The sequence below is a fragment of the Gossypium arboreum genome, chromosome 1 (genome assembly GCF_025698485.1).
Source record: "Gossypium arboreum isolate Shixiya-1 chromosome 1, ASM2569848v2, whole genome shotgun sequence".
Taxonomy (NCBI): Eukaryota; Viridiplantae; Streptophyta; class Magnoliopsida; order Malvales; family Malvaceae; genus Gossypium; species Gossypium arboreum.
The window spans coordinates 85,029,277-85,046,116 of NC_069070.1; the positions used below are offsets into that span (position 1 = coordinate 85,029,277).

At 30.0% G+C, this 16,840-nt stretch overlaps 1 protein-coding gene across 1 annotated transcript; it reads left to right on the forward strand.

Annotated features, from left to right (window-relative positions):
- Positions 1–4,900, forward strand: LOC108450230 (phosphoglycerate mutase-like protein 1). Its single transcript, XM_017747759.2, has 10 exons — positions 1–365; positions 455–516; positions 610–717; positions 913–992; positions 1,800–1,962; positions 3,214–3,288; positions 3,412–3,500; positions 3,858–3,977; positions 4,310–4,354; positions 4,446–4,900. Exons 1-10 carry the CDS (start codon positions 197–199, stop codon positions 4,558–4,560), a joined length of 1,026 nt encoding a protein of 341 aa, XP_017603248.1. The 5' UTR covers positions 1–196; the 3' UTR covers positions 4,561–4,900.
- The last annotated feature ends 11,940 nt before the right edge of the window (positions 4,901–16,840 follow it).

Below are 16,840 nucleotides of genomic sequence, written 5' to 3' on the forward strand. Positions count from 1 at the left end.
TAGCGAATATGACAAAGTAGCGCGAAGAATCTGAGCCTCAAGACTCCAAATTCCAAAACAATGGTTTTGCCCATCTTTACGTATTTCCGGGACCGAATCAAACCCAGCAGGCAGCAGGCAGCAGGCAGCAGGCAAAGAGAGAGAGTGTGTGTGTGTTTCTCACCTTACCTTAAAATATATTAACAATTTTTTTAAAATGACGGTTTCAATATTTTATAACATTCCATCACCCTCCTCATCTTCCCTTTCTTCTTTTTCTTGTTCATCTTCTTGCTTCTTAAGCATTGCCTCCTCCTCTATTCCCTTTTCAAACCCTAAAAAACCAGTACAACTTTCTCTTTCTCATACCTCTGCTTCTCTCTCGGGTATGCCTTCTTGTTTCAATTGTTGAGATCTTGTTGCATGAATAGTGTGAGTTATACGAATTGTTCGCTCTTTATTTTGGTTATTGCAGATATGGATGTAATAAGCAGTCCTGGATTATACCCTTTGCACCGTTGTAAAACTCTGCATCTGGTTTGTCAATGATCTTTGCTAAGATTTGGATTTTAAAATGATAAGCCGATCTGTGTTTTAACCAAGAATTCTGTTTTTCTTTTTTTAATGCAGGTGAGGCATGCTCAAGGGGTTCACAATGTAGAAGGGGAAAAGGATCACGCCGCTTATTTATCTGAAAGCCTTTTCGATGCCCATCTCACACCTCTTGGTTGGCAACAGGTTTGAATGAATGCAATGGAAAACCATTGCTTATAGATATGGTTTTGTCAACAAAAATGTGTGCAAATAGCAATTGCGTTTATTTGGTATTTACTAGAAAATCTGAATTTGTGTTTGTTTCTTTGGTAATACTGTTGTGGCCAGTGGACTGAATTATGATTATGTTTCATCGTATTTGTACAAATAATATAACAGGTTGATCATCTGCGCAAGCATGTTCATGAAACTGGGCTTTCTAAGAAAATCGAGTTGGTTATTGTGTCCCCTTTGCTCAGGTTTATAACTTTTCAATTCTTTTGTATCTCATCATTTTTATTTTGTTTTCGACACCTTTTCATTTCATTTCATCTCCTTTCTTTTTTTTTTATTTTTTATTTACTAGTATTACTTTTAGAAAAAGAAACTTTTTGGCATCATTTTTTTTTTCTAAGTTTGCCATATATAGTGGTTTTATTTATTTATTATTATTATTTATCTTTTACAAAAGAGACTGTAACCTAAGATTGGTGAGTGGTTGCAGATGCTAGGATTTGAATCCTAGACCTGCTTGATACCATCTCTAAGGCTAAGCTACATGAACCAACTATGCTAAGCCCTGGATCATATATGTACAAATATTTATGTATGGTGGTGTTTGCCTAGCTTTCTTTTTCCTATCCACTTTTAAAGTTTCCTCTTTCCATCCTTTTACTCTATCCACTTTTAAAGTTTCCTCTTTCCATCCTTTTACTTTTTCGTTCAACCAAGCACACCCTTGTTTATGCATGAATTGATTAGGATTACGTGCACAACTTCACAGAACAAGTTCAATATAAAACCACAATCTTCTTTTGCAACTGGAAGGCCAGAAAAAAAAGAGAAAAGCAGCACTTATCCATAGGAAACTGAAAACAACTAATTAAATCCATTTAGGAATTGTAGTTAATATGTTTAGTTCTGAATGTTTATTGCCAGGAAAATGGAAACACCCATGCTGCTTTTATTAATGAGTGGATACTTTGGTTTTAAATTTTAGTTTTTATAAAAGTTCTCATGCAATGGCTGTTGGGGAATTATGGATTTTAGAAACTTTTGCATTATAGGACTATGCAAACTGCAGTGGGAGTCTTTGGTAGTGAAGGGTATAAAGATGGGATAGATGTACCTCCATTGATGGTGGAAAATGCAGGTGAAAGTAACCGTCCTGCAATTTCAAGTTTGAATTGCCCGCCATTTGTAGCTGTTGAACTTTGTCGAGAACATTTGGTATGTACTTGAACTACTAATATAGCTAACTAAATCTCGTTATGGATCTTTTGGACTTTCATTTATTTATAACAAAAACAATGAAATCAATTCTGGTGATATATGATAGACATCATATGAAAGATTTTATTTAAAACTGAATATGTTTTCTGGTGTACAATGAATATAAATAGTCAAATTTATGCACACATGGCCTGGAAATGAACAGATCCCAATTTGGTGCTATAATGAATATGCAGAACTGAATTTTCAGTGTGTGGAGATTCCTCCCTTTTTGTCTGATAAAAGCTTGCAATGCTAATAAATTTTTTGTTTTTGATATTAACATTGATATTCAACAGCCACCAGTGTTCTTGATCAAACCCCAAACCTTTGCTTTTGGAATAACTGGTGCATTCAAATTATCTAGTGTGGATTTTGTACTGGATTCAATTAGATTTCTTTTTTCTCCTTTTCAATTTGGATTTTGGATCCTCCCAATGTTCAATTTTTTTGTTTGTATTCTATAGAATTTCCTATTTCCTATCAGTTATCTACTCCGAAAGTTTATAAAATCCTGCAAACTATCTGTGAAATATGCATGGACACTTCGTCATATGCATTAGAATGTGCCTAGTATTTGTCAGACTCAACATATATGTCAAGATGGGAATAAATTACTTGGGTGTGAGTATTGGATTCGGGTATATGTTCAACATGAATATGTTCAATATTTATCCAAGTTTTTCATGTATTTGAATGGTTCTTAAAGGCATATATTCCCATTCCAATGTTTCGATATATGCCGAACATGGGTACTTAGAGAAAATTGAAGAGTTGGAGCAACACAACTCTTTAAGATTACGATGGAGTACAATATTTAATGGTTTTGGCGTATCAGTATAAATTCTGGAAATTGAATGGTTTTAACACCTAGGTTCCAACCCCCTTCATGTTCTGGGAACTTGACAACCCCAGCAATTTTCAGTTCACCAGTAAATATCTGTCGTCCGTTTTAATTGCTTCCATGGCAACTGCCACTTTAACCCAAGAAATTCTGAATTTGAAGAAGAATGGACGTGGCTGAAGCTAGTGCGTTTAATGTAATAGACAACCATAAGTTGGTAAATATATGTGCACTTAAGAGTTGGTTTATTGGGTAGAATTTGTAGCTAATATTGCTTGCCTTGATTTTCTTCATTGTTCATGTTGATTTTCTCATACTGTGCCTTTCTCGTCTTATTTCATTTGTTTTTCCACATTGAACCACAGGGAGTCCATCCATGTGATAGAAGAAAAAGCATCGGCGAGTATCGGCCTGTCTTTCCTGCAATTGATTTTTCTCTGGCAAGTAGTTTGTCTTATGAACTTAATGATTCTCATTCACTTTGCCTAAATATCAAAATTTGTTATAATTGCAAATCCAATATAGTTTAATTGATAGAATTATTGTTTCATTTTGTCCTTTAGATAGCAAGCGATGAGGATAATTTGTGGGAAGCTAACAGTAGAGAAAAGAATGAAGAAGTAGCAGTCAGAGGAATGAAATTTTTGAACTGGTAAGTGACTTATTTGTATCTGCTTTATAAACTTTACTTTTATTCTGATCAGCATAATTATACAATCCTGGAAATGGGTGATTATGTTACCCAAACTCTTTACTTCCCCTAAAATACCGATGTCCCACATGTTTAGAGATGGATATAAGAGTACGATCCTCCAAATATATATACATAGATATATAACTTCAGAAAAAACGAGTATACCCTTATCAGATGCATATATTTGACACACTTCTGAATCTGAGAAACATAGATGGCTAGATTGTTTTCGAATTAGGTTGCACTGTCCAATTAGTAGAACATATACTCCAACCATTTTTTTTTTTTTACTTTATCCATTTATATTTGCTACAGGTTGTGGACAAGAAAAGAGAGGGAAATTGCCATTGTTACTCACAGTGGCTTCTTGTACCATACCTTGAGTGTTTTTGGTAACGATTGTCACCCATCTGTGAAGAGTGAAATATGCACACAGTGAGTTCCGCAAAATTTCAGTTGTTAATTAACCGCTATGAACAACTCTTACTTTGATAGTTTTGTCTATATTCTGTTAAATCTTTTCATAACAAGTCAGATGAAAATGTTTCTTGATAGATCGATCTAGTTATCGTTGAAAGTTGAAATTACTGATAATCCAGAATCTTGTGCCTCTATATTATGGATCGCATTTCTCCTGGACCAAATAGCATAGTTTTATGGGCAGATTTTCTCTGTTAACTAGTATGAATCTGAGCTTTCCAGTAGAGTTGATTTAAAAACTTAGATTTATGCGGACTAATAAGAAAAATCGGTATGATCCGTTGCAGCTTTGCAAATTGCGAGCTTCGATCCGTAGTTATTGTTGATAGAAGGTAAGTATGACATTATAAAACCTTGAAATTGAAGCCATTTGCTTAATCCCGTACAATTGTTGGAAACCTTTTTTCTTTGTGTTTGTTGCAGTATGATGGGATCAGATCCTGCAACAACAAACTATCCCGGAAAAATCCCTAGTGGGCTTGATCTTCCCAGTGATGTTGCTGATGAGAAGCTCTTGAATGATGGAGAAGGCAAGTAGTTATTAATCCGCCGGAATCTGAGTTTGATATCCATAGTATGATCCTTCTGCAAATTTGTCATAATTGTTACCTCACAAAGACTGTATGTAGGTTATGTTGCTTTCAATTTTTGAAAGCATTCATGCTCGAGATTTGTTTGGATATGAGTAAGGTAGTAGAATCCTCTAAATATATTTGAAAAAATTTAGAGATGATTAAGCATACTTGTAGTGGACACAGATATGTGAAAAAACTTGGAGATAATTAAGCATACTTGTAATGGACACATACCCAGTATTTAATACTTTCGAGTCCAGGGAACAGAAAATAAAATTTGAGTGTGTTTAGTAGGGAAGAAAAGTGAGAGGAATAAAAATAGGTGAAGTGATATAAAATTAATTCTTTCAAATTGGAATGATGTGAAAAGTGAAAATAAGATAAATGTATGGTAGTTAAAATTATGTATTTTTAAATGTTTTATTTTCTTTCTTTTTACTTTTTAACTTTATCAAGTATTGAAGGAAAATTAATTTTTCTTTTTCTTTTCGTTTTCATCTTTCCTAAAAGAAAAATTATATTTTTATTTTTTATCCCTTAAATTTTTATCTTTTTAATTTTCTTTTACTCTATCAAGTTTCAAGTATGCCAGATGACTGAGATCATAGTGGCAGTTATTTGTAGGTTACCAATTCTTTATAAAATAGAAACATAAATTCCTACATCAGGTTGAGAGTTTTCTTCTTCCTTAATATTTATATTTTTGTCAATTTAATTCTTTTTTAGTTAAATTTAGCTCCTAAATTTTAAAAATAATCAAATTTAACCATCAACCTTTTGAAAAAGAGTTGAAGTGGTTTATTTGATACTAATTTTCTAAAAGAATTATGATCTTTTATATTTTTAATTTTGATTTGATTTTTTATTTTTATAATTTTTAAATTATTTGTTAGACATAAATAATATTATGTGAACATGGATTGCCATGTGAATTGTCAAACTAATAATATTAAATATTAATATGTTAGTCACTATTTTCATTAAAAAAGTGATCTAACTCTTTTAAAATGTTCAAGGGTCATAAGACCAAATTGACAATATATATATATATATATATTTTAAAAACTAAATTTATCATTATGTCTTATTACAACATATAAAGTATATGGAAGTTACACTGTTTTAAAAGTATATGGTATCGAACTCTTATGGTTTAGGGTTGTGGTGCTATTTTTCCTTCAGGTTTCTCCACTCAATTATCCCGAAAGTGGTCCTTTGTTAAGCAAACAAAATTACAAAAATGATATTCCTTCTACTTCTAGACTTTCAATAGTTTGCAGTCTTATTACGAATATCCAATACTGCCGGAGCTAGAAGGAAAATGTGGTGTTCAGGGGTCGAGGACACTGAAGCTAAGGAACTGGTTTAGGTCCTAACGAAGTTTCGTAGATAAAAAAAAAAAAAAAAAAAAGCAGTTGAAATTGAGCAGATATGTGAGAGTTGTGAGGTGTGAGCATTGTTCTCTTTTGTTTGGAGAAGTCCACAAAATTCCATAAAAGAAGTTTACAACCTATAAGAAGTTGAAAACATTTAAGAATCATTTCATAGGTGATTGAAGGCATTAGAAATATGGTGGCTTAAAATGATCAAACTAGATTTTTTTTATAGTTGCTATAGTCAACATATCGATAAATCTATTGTAACAATTTAGCTACTAATTTGGTTGCATTGATACCTTTAGTGGTTTTCCGATTCGTGTTCCACTTGTACCCATACTCCCAGTAGACGTACTGATATAAGGTCCCATGGAGCTGGAAATTGGCTATTGGTTTCATTGTGTCGATACCAACAAAGGGAAATACCAAGATCTTGATGTAGGGGACAAAATAAGCTCCAAAACTTTTTCAAAATCGCACTAAACCACACAGAAAACTCATACACTAATCAATTTAAAGCTTTGAGAGCTTGTGATAAATCAAACTCAAGTTCAACCATACATTCACATTCATGAAACCATCATGCTCATTCCATAGATGATGTACACCCAAAGATTGTAATGCATTCATGCATGAATCATTCACTTAACTATCACCATAAGTTCAAGAAATCATCAATTCAAAAATCTCAAAATAAACATTTAAAACATCCATTATTAGACTTTCAAGTTATGTGAAAACTAGATATATACAACATGACTGACCCCAAAGTAGATGTCACAAGAGTCAGTACCACATTTACATAGTTTTATACTCTTCTAAGTCTAGCAATAGTGTCAATGTGATCCAAAAAGATCGTTGGCTTCAGGGGTGAAATTAGAAAATTTGTTGTGAGGGGTGAATTTAAGTTGTATAATTTTATAAGAATTAAAATGTAGTTTCACTATTTTACTTTGTAATTTTTATAAGATAAAATTAAAATTTTATTATTTTAGGAACTCAAAGTGTAATTTTAGCATGTATTAATTTTAAAACTTCATAAAATTTAAATGGCCGAAACATGAATTTACTATTTTAGGGGGTGGAGTCTTTGCCAGCCTCTATACTACCGCCCCTGGTAGGCTTCACGAACTCTCTTCAATATGTATGCGCAAAAGCAATGTTGCATTAAGCATAAATACCAGTAAGATCTCATGAAAATAAACTCACTTATCTTATTACCAAGTATGAGGTTTAAGCAATTGAACTAATTTAGTGAATACAACATTATTAAATGACAATATGATACGAGTCTCAAGCCCATAGATATGATGAACTCAGTTTCTCACAAAGCCCAATCATAAGATCTAAATTCAAGCAGTTGAAGTTAAAAAAAAAAACTCAATTTATTCGTTCAAGGCTTTATCATGAGAAATTTCGAGAAGAAAAGTTGAGATCCAAGATGATGGATTTTGAAGTTCAATACGGAACGATATGAATTAGATGAGATTAATTTTGTTTGTGTGTTTAAAATCTCAATCCATGATAGCAAGTTCACGTGGAAGATGGTAATAACCTTAGGCGTTATACTTCAAGTACTCCGATCAAGCCCATACTCCTACCCATGTTATAATTGTTGGAAAAAAATTCTAGTTCGAAAACAGTTTTTTTGCACAGTGAATTTTTTTTTTTTGAAAACCGACCCTGTAATGACTCAAATTCTACGGTTATCGGAAAAGTAAATTTTCGGGTCTCCGTTTCTGAAAAATGGATTTGTAAATATTTATTAAAAATATTTACGAAAACAATTGAGTGGTTAATTAGACTTTAATTAAGTAAATTTAGCTTTATTAAGAGTAATTAGTGGAAAAGATTAAATTGAATAAAGTGTGAAAGTTTAATTATAAATTAAAGAAAAGTTAAAGGGACCAAATAGGAAAATATACCAAGTCCCATAAATGAGGCGGCAAATGTGGATAAAAATCTTAGATTTTTTTCATGAATGTATTATTTAATAAGACTATATTATTATTTTATTATATTGTAATTTATATTAATGATATTATAATATTATTTTAACAATTGTATGGTAATTTTAAATACATGTGTAATAAATTAAATACATACACTTGTAATACAACTAAATAATTACTTAAAATATAAGAAATTGTTATTATATTATATTATAATATATTATATTATATTATATAAATAAGTAAAGAAACATAAGAAACAGAATGAAATTAAGAAAGAAAGAGAAAAAGAAAATTTGGGTTTCAAGGTTCAAAGTTAATTTGGTAAGTCAATTTAATCCATTTTCTTGTAAATTTTGAGTTTATGGAATCCTAGAGATGAATACTACTTGATTTAAGTGAAATTTTGAAAGTTGTTAGATTTCTAGATATTGTTATTTTGAATAAAAAGATGAATTAAGGACTAAATTGATAGAAATTCAAGTTAGAAATGAAATAAGGATTGAATTGTAAAGTGATTCATAAGTTTTATACTTTAAGGACTAAATTGAAAGAATTTTGAAATTATGGTTTCATGATGAAAAATAGATAATTATGTCTAAGTTTGGTTAAAAATTGAGTAGAAATAAAGTATGAATTAAGATAGAAAAGTAAGTGAATTTAGTTAGGATTAAATTGAAATTAAAAGTAGAAAATCAACATTTTGCACTAAGACTATTTTGGACAGTAGCAGTAGTCTAAGTTTGAAAAATCACCAAAAATTGTAGAAATTGAATTAGAGGATGAATAAAATATGGAATTAAATCTTATTGAGTCTAATTTCTTATAGCAGAAACGGTGTAAGCAATTGAATTGTAAATTATGAGATATAATGAATTTTGTGAGACAAGGTCAGAATGAATTTTGGTTCTCCTGTTCTGACTTTGGAAAATCACCAAAAATTGGAGAAAAATAATTAGAGTCTTAAAGTTATATGTTAGAATCCCTAATGAGTCTATTTTCAGAAGAAATCAACAGGAATATTATCCAAGTTCTGTACTGTGAGATAATTAATTTTTAGTGAAGAAGGGTAGAAACTGTCTGACAGCAGAACAGGGGTGAATTTAAAGAATAAACTGTACTTAATGGCTAAACCAAATATTCTGAAAATTTTATGGTAAGAAGATTTGTGAGTCTAGTTTCAGGAAAAATTAGCTAATCTTAATTTAGAATTCTGTAACTCAAGATATAAATTAGTAATGTATTAATGATTATGAATTGTATTAATTTCGTAGTCAATGTGGTACCGGAAATCTAGGCTAAGAAAGGACAAGACAAAGTCAACGGGAGTTAGTTCGAAAACTACGGTTTGTATTTCTATAATCCTAACTTAATATTTAATTATTGAATTTATTATTTATTATGTATGGTAGGTGCATTGATTAGATTATTTGAAATAAAATGAATATTGATTGAAATTGAAGGGTGAATTTAATTAATAATTGTTGTATTTTAATTGAATGTTATAGTAAATAATTAAAGTATGAATTATTGGTATTGTGTTTTATTGAAATGATTTGATTTGAGAATGTGGTGAAATAACTATGAACATGTGTTTATTGTGGAATTTAATTATATGAAAATAAAAAGTGAATTGAATTGTATTAAATTATGAATTAATGTGAATAATTAAGATATATATATATATATATATATTGAATTGAATGAAAATGTATGAGATTGTGAAAATGTGTGAATATATGTAATTATTGGAATGGTATATTAAGGAAAGAATTATTGAATTGAGAAAGTGAATTATAATTGATCTTGAACTAAGATAGAAATTATCTTGAAAAGTGAGTTAAATACCCTATTAACTAGTCAGGCTAATCGGATATAGTTGGCATGCCATAGGATATAAAAGAGTACGGGTTTTTGCCGCTTCTCGATCGAGCACTTATGTGCCGACTCATCATTCTTATTATCGTTCTCATTATCGATTCGGCATTTTGTGTGTCGAATCTTTATCATATTACTGCTTTCGATTCAAGACTTTGTGTGTTGAATACTATTATTTATTCTTATCTTTTTTGATTTGTTCCGATGAGGTACTCGTGTACCGTATTACTCTTTATCTTTATTCTTTTTTTACCGGTAGATGAGGCACTATGTGCCGTACTGGTGTGTTGGTTGGATCCGTGTATCCGTCTGAGTCCGAGTCATGTTAATAAGGGTAAATAAAGGTATAAAATAACTGATTATTACTGAATAATTAATCATTCTTGAATAATTGATATTCTTGGACAATAGACTATTACTGAATAACTGAATATTACTGAATAATTGATCATTACTGAATAACTGATTGTCACTGAATAAATGACTGTTATTGAATAACTTAATTGCTACTGAATATCTGATTTTACTAAATAATTGACTGTTACTAGATAACTGATCAATTGATCGATACTGAATAACTGGTTATTATTGAATAATTGATTGTTACCGAATAAGTGATTGTTACTGAATAAATAATTGTTCTGATTGTTAATGAACATTACTAATTGATTAATTGCTATTGAAATTAATAAATGATTTGAAATTTAAAGTAGACCAAAACAATGGTTGGAAAGTGAATGTTTGAATACTCATTGAGTTTGAATAGTTCAATATATATAAATTAATAAGTTTTATAATTGTTTAAGTGTTCGGATTATAGAAATACCACTGAGTGTATACTCAGCGTACGGTTTGTTTCCGTGCGCAGGTTAAGTTAAGGCTAGACTGTTGAATCAGCATCCCAGGCCGATCTCGAATTCAATGAGGTAAAGTATGTTGAGTATTGATAATGGCATGTACCTAGGATGTTTAATGAGAGTCATTTAGGTTGTAAAAGTATTGATGAAATAAGTAAATTATGGTTGGCAACGGTATATAGTATGAATTTTGAAATTTATTACAAAATTCGTAGTGATTCTAAATTAGTTCCAAATTGAATTTACTGTTCATATTGGATCGCGAGGGCCCATTAATGGGACGACATCTTAAAACTAGGATGAGTGTGAATATTTATTTTAATTAATGACTGGAATTGGACTGTACTGACTGATAATGTCTCGTAACCCTGTTCCGGTGACGGTATAGGGTTAGGGGACGTTACAGACCCAATTTGTGATATTTATAGCAATAAACCTTAGATTGAATTCGCACTTGTGTTTTCGAATAGCCCGATCCTTGTCTTTCCCGTCTTTCAACCAAACTATCTTCTCCACTGTTCTTGTATTATGAACTACTTCAAGCGTGGATTCAAACAATTCGAATCAAAATATAGAATTAGAAATAATTTTCTTTTCTTTAGTGTGAAAACGAAAAATCTCTTCTCAAATAAAACCGACAGAATTGTTATTTCGAAAAATAGATTCAATAGTTAAGAATTAATTCTCTCTATTTTCTGTTAGAGCAACAATATCTTTTAATTGTTGTGTTTTTAGCCCTACAGGTGTCATCTGAAAGAGAAGGTAGAACTCTTATTAAATTATAGAAGTTTATTTAATTAGAAAAAAAAAACTCCTAGTCTAACTAGAAGTATAGGTGGCTGCAACCCTAGTTACTATTAGTAGGGTTTGTCGTCCACTTCTTTAACAAAAGGGGGTTTTGAGTATTTTCTATATTAACCCAATACTTTATAATTCAATCTACTTTGATATTCTTTTTCTATTTTTCAAAATGAACTTCTCAATATATTTCTAATTAAACAATTTTTCAACCAATTCTAATTCGTTAAAATCATTATGACTTTACTATAAAAGAATTTATAAAAAATTTAATTTTTCTATATTTAACGGTTTACTATGACCAAATGATTTATTTCTATTTTCAAGCTTCATTTAATTTGAAAAATATAAATTCATCTTTCAGGTTATTTCCATTTTCATTTTGGAGAAAACCATATTTATTTTCAAATGATTCCAGTTTTCTATTTTTATTTTCATTTTCAAAAAAAAAAATCATTTCCAAATGATTTCTCATTTCTCCATTTTTACCATTTTTATTCATTTTTGTTCATTTAATTTAACATGCAATTTATTTTTGGTTTCAACGAACTGGTGAAGGGATTGATTGGAGGTATGCAATTAAGACTTAAATGATTTATAATTAAATTTTAGCTTTTTGTCTATTAATTATAGACTCATTTAGTCACGAAATTATTCCACTATAGTATAATGACTAAGTTCTCCCTATTGGCATACCATTACGAAAGTAACTCAATTAGTGCTCGTCCAATGACCTTGTCATAAGTGTGTTACCCTCATAGGATATCCTTAATATCTTTTGTATAATATTCATTCTTCCAATATGATCCTATTTTATCTCATGCTAACCATTACATTTTTTCTTCATGAAGATTCAATTATTATTAAATAGTAATCAAGTCATTTATCATAAATACGAACGATTTGTGATCACGTTCATTTTTCATCAATCATGTAAGACTAATGAGAGAATATCATTTACTCAAGTCTCAGGCTATGAATTTCACTGTTTTGAATGATGCTACATACTGCAGAAGTCGTATATCCAATGCACCAACTTTTGGTTCCTTATCTATTTGAACTCAGACTTTTATTTACCTCAAAGTATACGAGTCACGCATATATAGTCCGTCCTCCACTCAAGATTTAGGTATATTACACCATGAACGTTACAAGTGAATAAATCTATTAATAGATTTAGGATCTATTCTTCTTGAGTCTAGTCTGATGTATAATCAGTCACATATATATCTTTATCTTCTGGGAGTCATCCCTTCTGATGCCTAAGACAAAATATCTCCCCAATTGGACTTGATAGACAGCATATTAATCTTTCAATAAATTTGCTCATTTTCGATGAGATTAAAACACATTTAGGTTTATCTACTAAGACAAGCTATTTTTCTGTATTACGATCCAGTCATATAATACTGTTTAGTATTAATTTAAATATTAGACAATCAATTAGCTAATATTTGTCTCCATTTTATTTTGCTTGCAAAAACCTCATCAGGATAATTATACTAAGTATATTATTGTAACCAATGAATTTGTTTTATTATTCAATTTGGTCGAAAAATTATAAGTTTACAAATGAATATACTACACTCGAGACACCAGATCCAACAATAATCAATTGAATTACGATGCATTTTTAAAGGGATCTAGGTATTTTTGGGTCAATATTTCTGTATATTGATCGAAGATCTATCTTTTAGCTTTGCACTACACTTTGAATCACTCGATTTCGAGTTCGAGAACTCAAATTATGAACATTTTAGTGAAAATTGTGTGAGTAGAATATCTAGATGAGACTATTACTGAATTTAAGAGTTACGATCTTTTAATTCAAGTTTAAATCATATTAGGTTCAATTTTTAGGCTTAATTTTTATTATATATGAGTCTATCTCTATTTATTAAGTTTTATTATTTTATTATTTATTTTTTTCAAACTTGAACTTTTTAGAAATTTTATGTCAACAAAAAAGTTTAACGTAAAACTATCTCTAGTTTAGATTAATTAGATTTTCGGAATATTTAAGGGCTTTATTTGGATGTACTTAGCTAGCCTATATAAAGGCTTTTTCATTGTACACAAATCAATCAATAAATTCAGTAACTTCTCTCTTTAAGTTAATAAAATTCTCTTTGAGTTTTTTTTTTCGAGAATTTCTCTTAAATTTTCTTTCAGAAGAGTTTTAACAATCTTCATATTTTGGATATCATCTTCAAATTTTTTCTTATCAAAATTTCTTTCTATCTATCTTTTTCATATTAAGTTAATTAGAGTCGTTTAAAGGTGTTGTGAATTCATATAGTTTTCAAGGTTCTTTAGGAATTCTACATGTCATTTTCCATCTTTTCCATCTATCGTGTTTTGTTTCTTTTTTATTATGTTATATTCTTATTTAATTGTTTCTAATCTTTTATTTGAATTCCTTGTTCTTTTTCTATCATAATTATTTGTTTTAATTGCTACCCTTTTGATTCTTAAATCTGACTTGGATTTATTTGCATTTCAAGTTGTATCAAACTTCAAATTTTCTTTCTTTCATCTGGAGCCCTAGTCTAAATCCATGACTTGGACAAACTTGTGGTCCTATTCCACATCTATGCATCCTTATTATTTGGTATCAATTTCGTAGGCTTTTTTGTATTCTTTATAAATTTATTTCCAGTAAAGTAACCTCAAAATAGTTTTTTACTTAGAAAAATTTTGCAAAAAGAATATGTTTCAGTGGGTAAACAATTTCTAAATAATTTGGAACTTTTCATAATAATTCTTGACACTATCTTAGAATATTCAAAAAAAAATTCTCACAAAAAAGTGATAGAAAATGAAAAATAGAAAAATAAGAAATATATTTTGTGGGTGAAATTTTGTGTCAAAACTTTTTGTATTGGATATGCATTATTTGAGGAGGCTCCAGTTTAAATTTTTTAATTTTTTGAAATCAGGAACATCTCGAATAGAGTTTGTCAAGCTGCTTTACAATTTTTGGGTTTGTGGCAATTTTCACTGACTCTTAACCTTAGTTTTCATTTTTTTTTCTTTTTATTGGTCCTTTACACATTCTAACACTTTATTATTTCTTATGTTGGTGGGTTAAAGCACATTGCACATTCCTTGTTTTGTGTAGCACAATTTTTTTGTATCTTGTCAATTTTGGACTCCTAGTGTCATTAGGTTTGCTTTGCTAGATTGATTCTTACACTCCTAGTGTCATTAGGTTTGCTTTGTTAGATTGATTCTTACACATTTTGATTTGTTAATATAAACACTTTTAAAAGATTCACAAGGATGATTCTTACCTCATTGAGAGTAATTTTATTTTTGAGTGCATAATAGTGAGGTTTGCTTAATTTTTCATTTCTTGAGTGTTATGTTCTTTTCAGGATTTCACAATTATTCGTGATAGTATGATCAAAAAGTTGAAAAGGGATCAAAAGATTGAAGATGCTCAAGATCAACAATGAGATAATATTCTAAACATAATTAGCAAAAAGTTGGCTCGTCTAAGTACCCAACTTGAGTGTTTGACTCATAATTGGGGTGATGATGATGGTGTTGAGCTTGAACAGCTTTGTACTTGTGGAAATAATCTTAGTCATGTCCCTTGTGCTAATGATGAGACTTTGGTTAATAATGATCATGAGCTGCATTTTTTAGCTAAACCAAAGTTCTTTATTTCACAATCTCGTGGAAAGAATGATTCAGAGGCTTATTATGACGGGAAAGTTGGGTATAAATTAGTATGTCAATTCAAGAGAAATGGCTAAACGAAAGGAGGAATATGATTGATCTCTCACCTGTTATGTAATGTTATTGGTGTAGTTTAAATAATTATTAGAGTTTCCGATATCCAATTCAATATCTAACTAGAGAAAAAAGTAAGTATGACTTTGTACTTTTTATTGGCTTTTACTCTAGTGAAAAAGAGTTCTGTGATGGTGAACTTTGTGAACCAGAAAAACATGATTGTAAGAATTTTTTCCTCGAATCTATGAATTTATAATGAGATAGAAACATCATGTTTTCCTACTGAGATGTATTATATTGAACTGAATATTCAAAATACTTTGAAAGGATATAGGAAGTGAGAAAAAATTATGTGAAAAGACAAAGAGAAAAGAGACCTTAAATGATAAAAAATTACTTGATGGTTTACTTTTGGTGGGTGAAAGAGGTAAATTTGGAGAGTTTTCAAGTGAGAAAAGAAAATGAAAAGCAAGAAAAAGACCCATGCAAAAGTGAGGAATGGTTATGTTTTAACTAACCATAACTCGAATTTGTTTAGTGGTGTTTCTTCGTTATATGATTTCAAGGATTCATTGACGAGCTTTTAATTAAATTACTCTATCATTGATAGACGATTTTACTTGTGAGAGAAAGGTAAGTTGAATATTGATAATTCTACATAAGTGCTACAAGGTAAGAAAGATAAGGAAACATTAGAAATTGAATTAAGAAGGCATACCTTGAATGTGTTTTTGTAAGTATGCTATTGATTTTGTTTTAAAAATAATTCCTTACGGTATACTTTCTTACATTAAACCTTGGTCTGAAAGTTTCATTATGGGTATATCTAGGTTTGTAAGTGATACTTTTGCTGTATGTGATAGATTTATTAAAAAAATTTATGCATTTGCTAATAGAATTATCTAACTTAAATCTTAAAAAATGAATTTACACATAATAATCTTAACCTTCTTGATTTTGATTATTATGTGAAATTGTTGACTCATTGTTGGAAATAGGTTATTTTTTACTTGAACACCCATGTACCTAACTATTTTTTGTTTAGTGTTGATAAATTGCTTTTAAAGGAGACGTACTTGATCGAAGTTGATTTGAAAGATCAAAGTTATGTCTTTGATCTTGGAGATAGTTTTGGTACACAAGAAAGCTTATATAAGTATTTTTTAGATTTTATTGTTATGAATTCTGATCCCTTTTCTTTTTATGTAGCTAAAGATTTGAGGACAAATCTTCTTGAGAAATGGAGAATGATACGAGTCTTAAGGCCCAATTTTAGGTCCATGGATATGATGGGCTTAGTTTTCCTCAAGGCTCAATAATGAGATCTAAATTCAAGCATTTGAAGTAAAAAAAAAAAATCAACTTATTCATTTAAGACTTTATCACGAAAAAATTTCGAGAATTAAAGTTGAAGATAGAGACGATGAACTTTGGAATTCAATATTGAGCGAGGATGAATTAGAAGTTACAAATTATTTCTTGAACTTAAAATCTCAATCCATGATGACAAGCCTATGTGGAAAATGTTAACAAGTTTAGATGTTACACTTCAAGGACCTTAATCAAGCCCACACGCCTAGCCATATATAATTAGTTGACTTGTGGTGCATTTTTTGATGGGATATAAGCATTTCTAGGTCA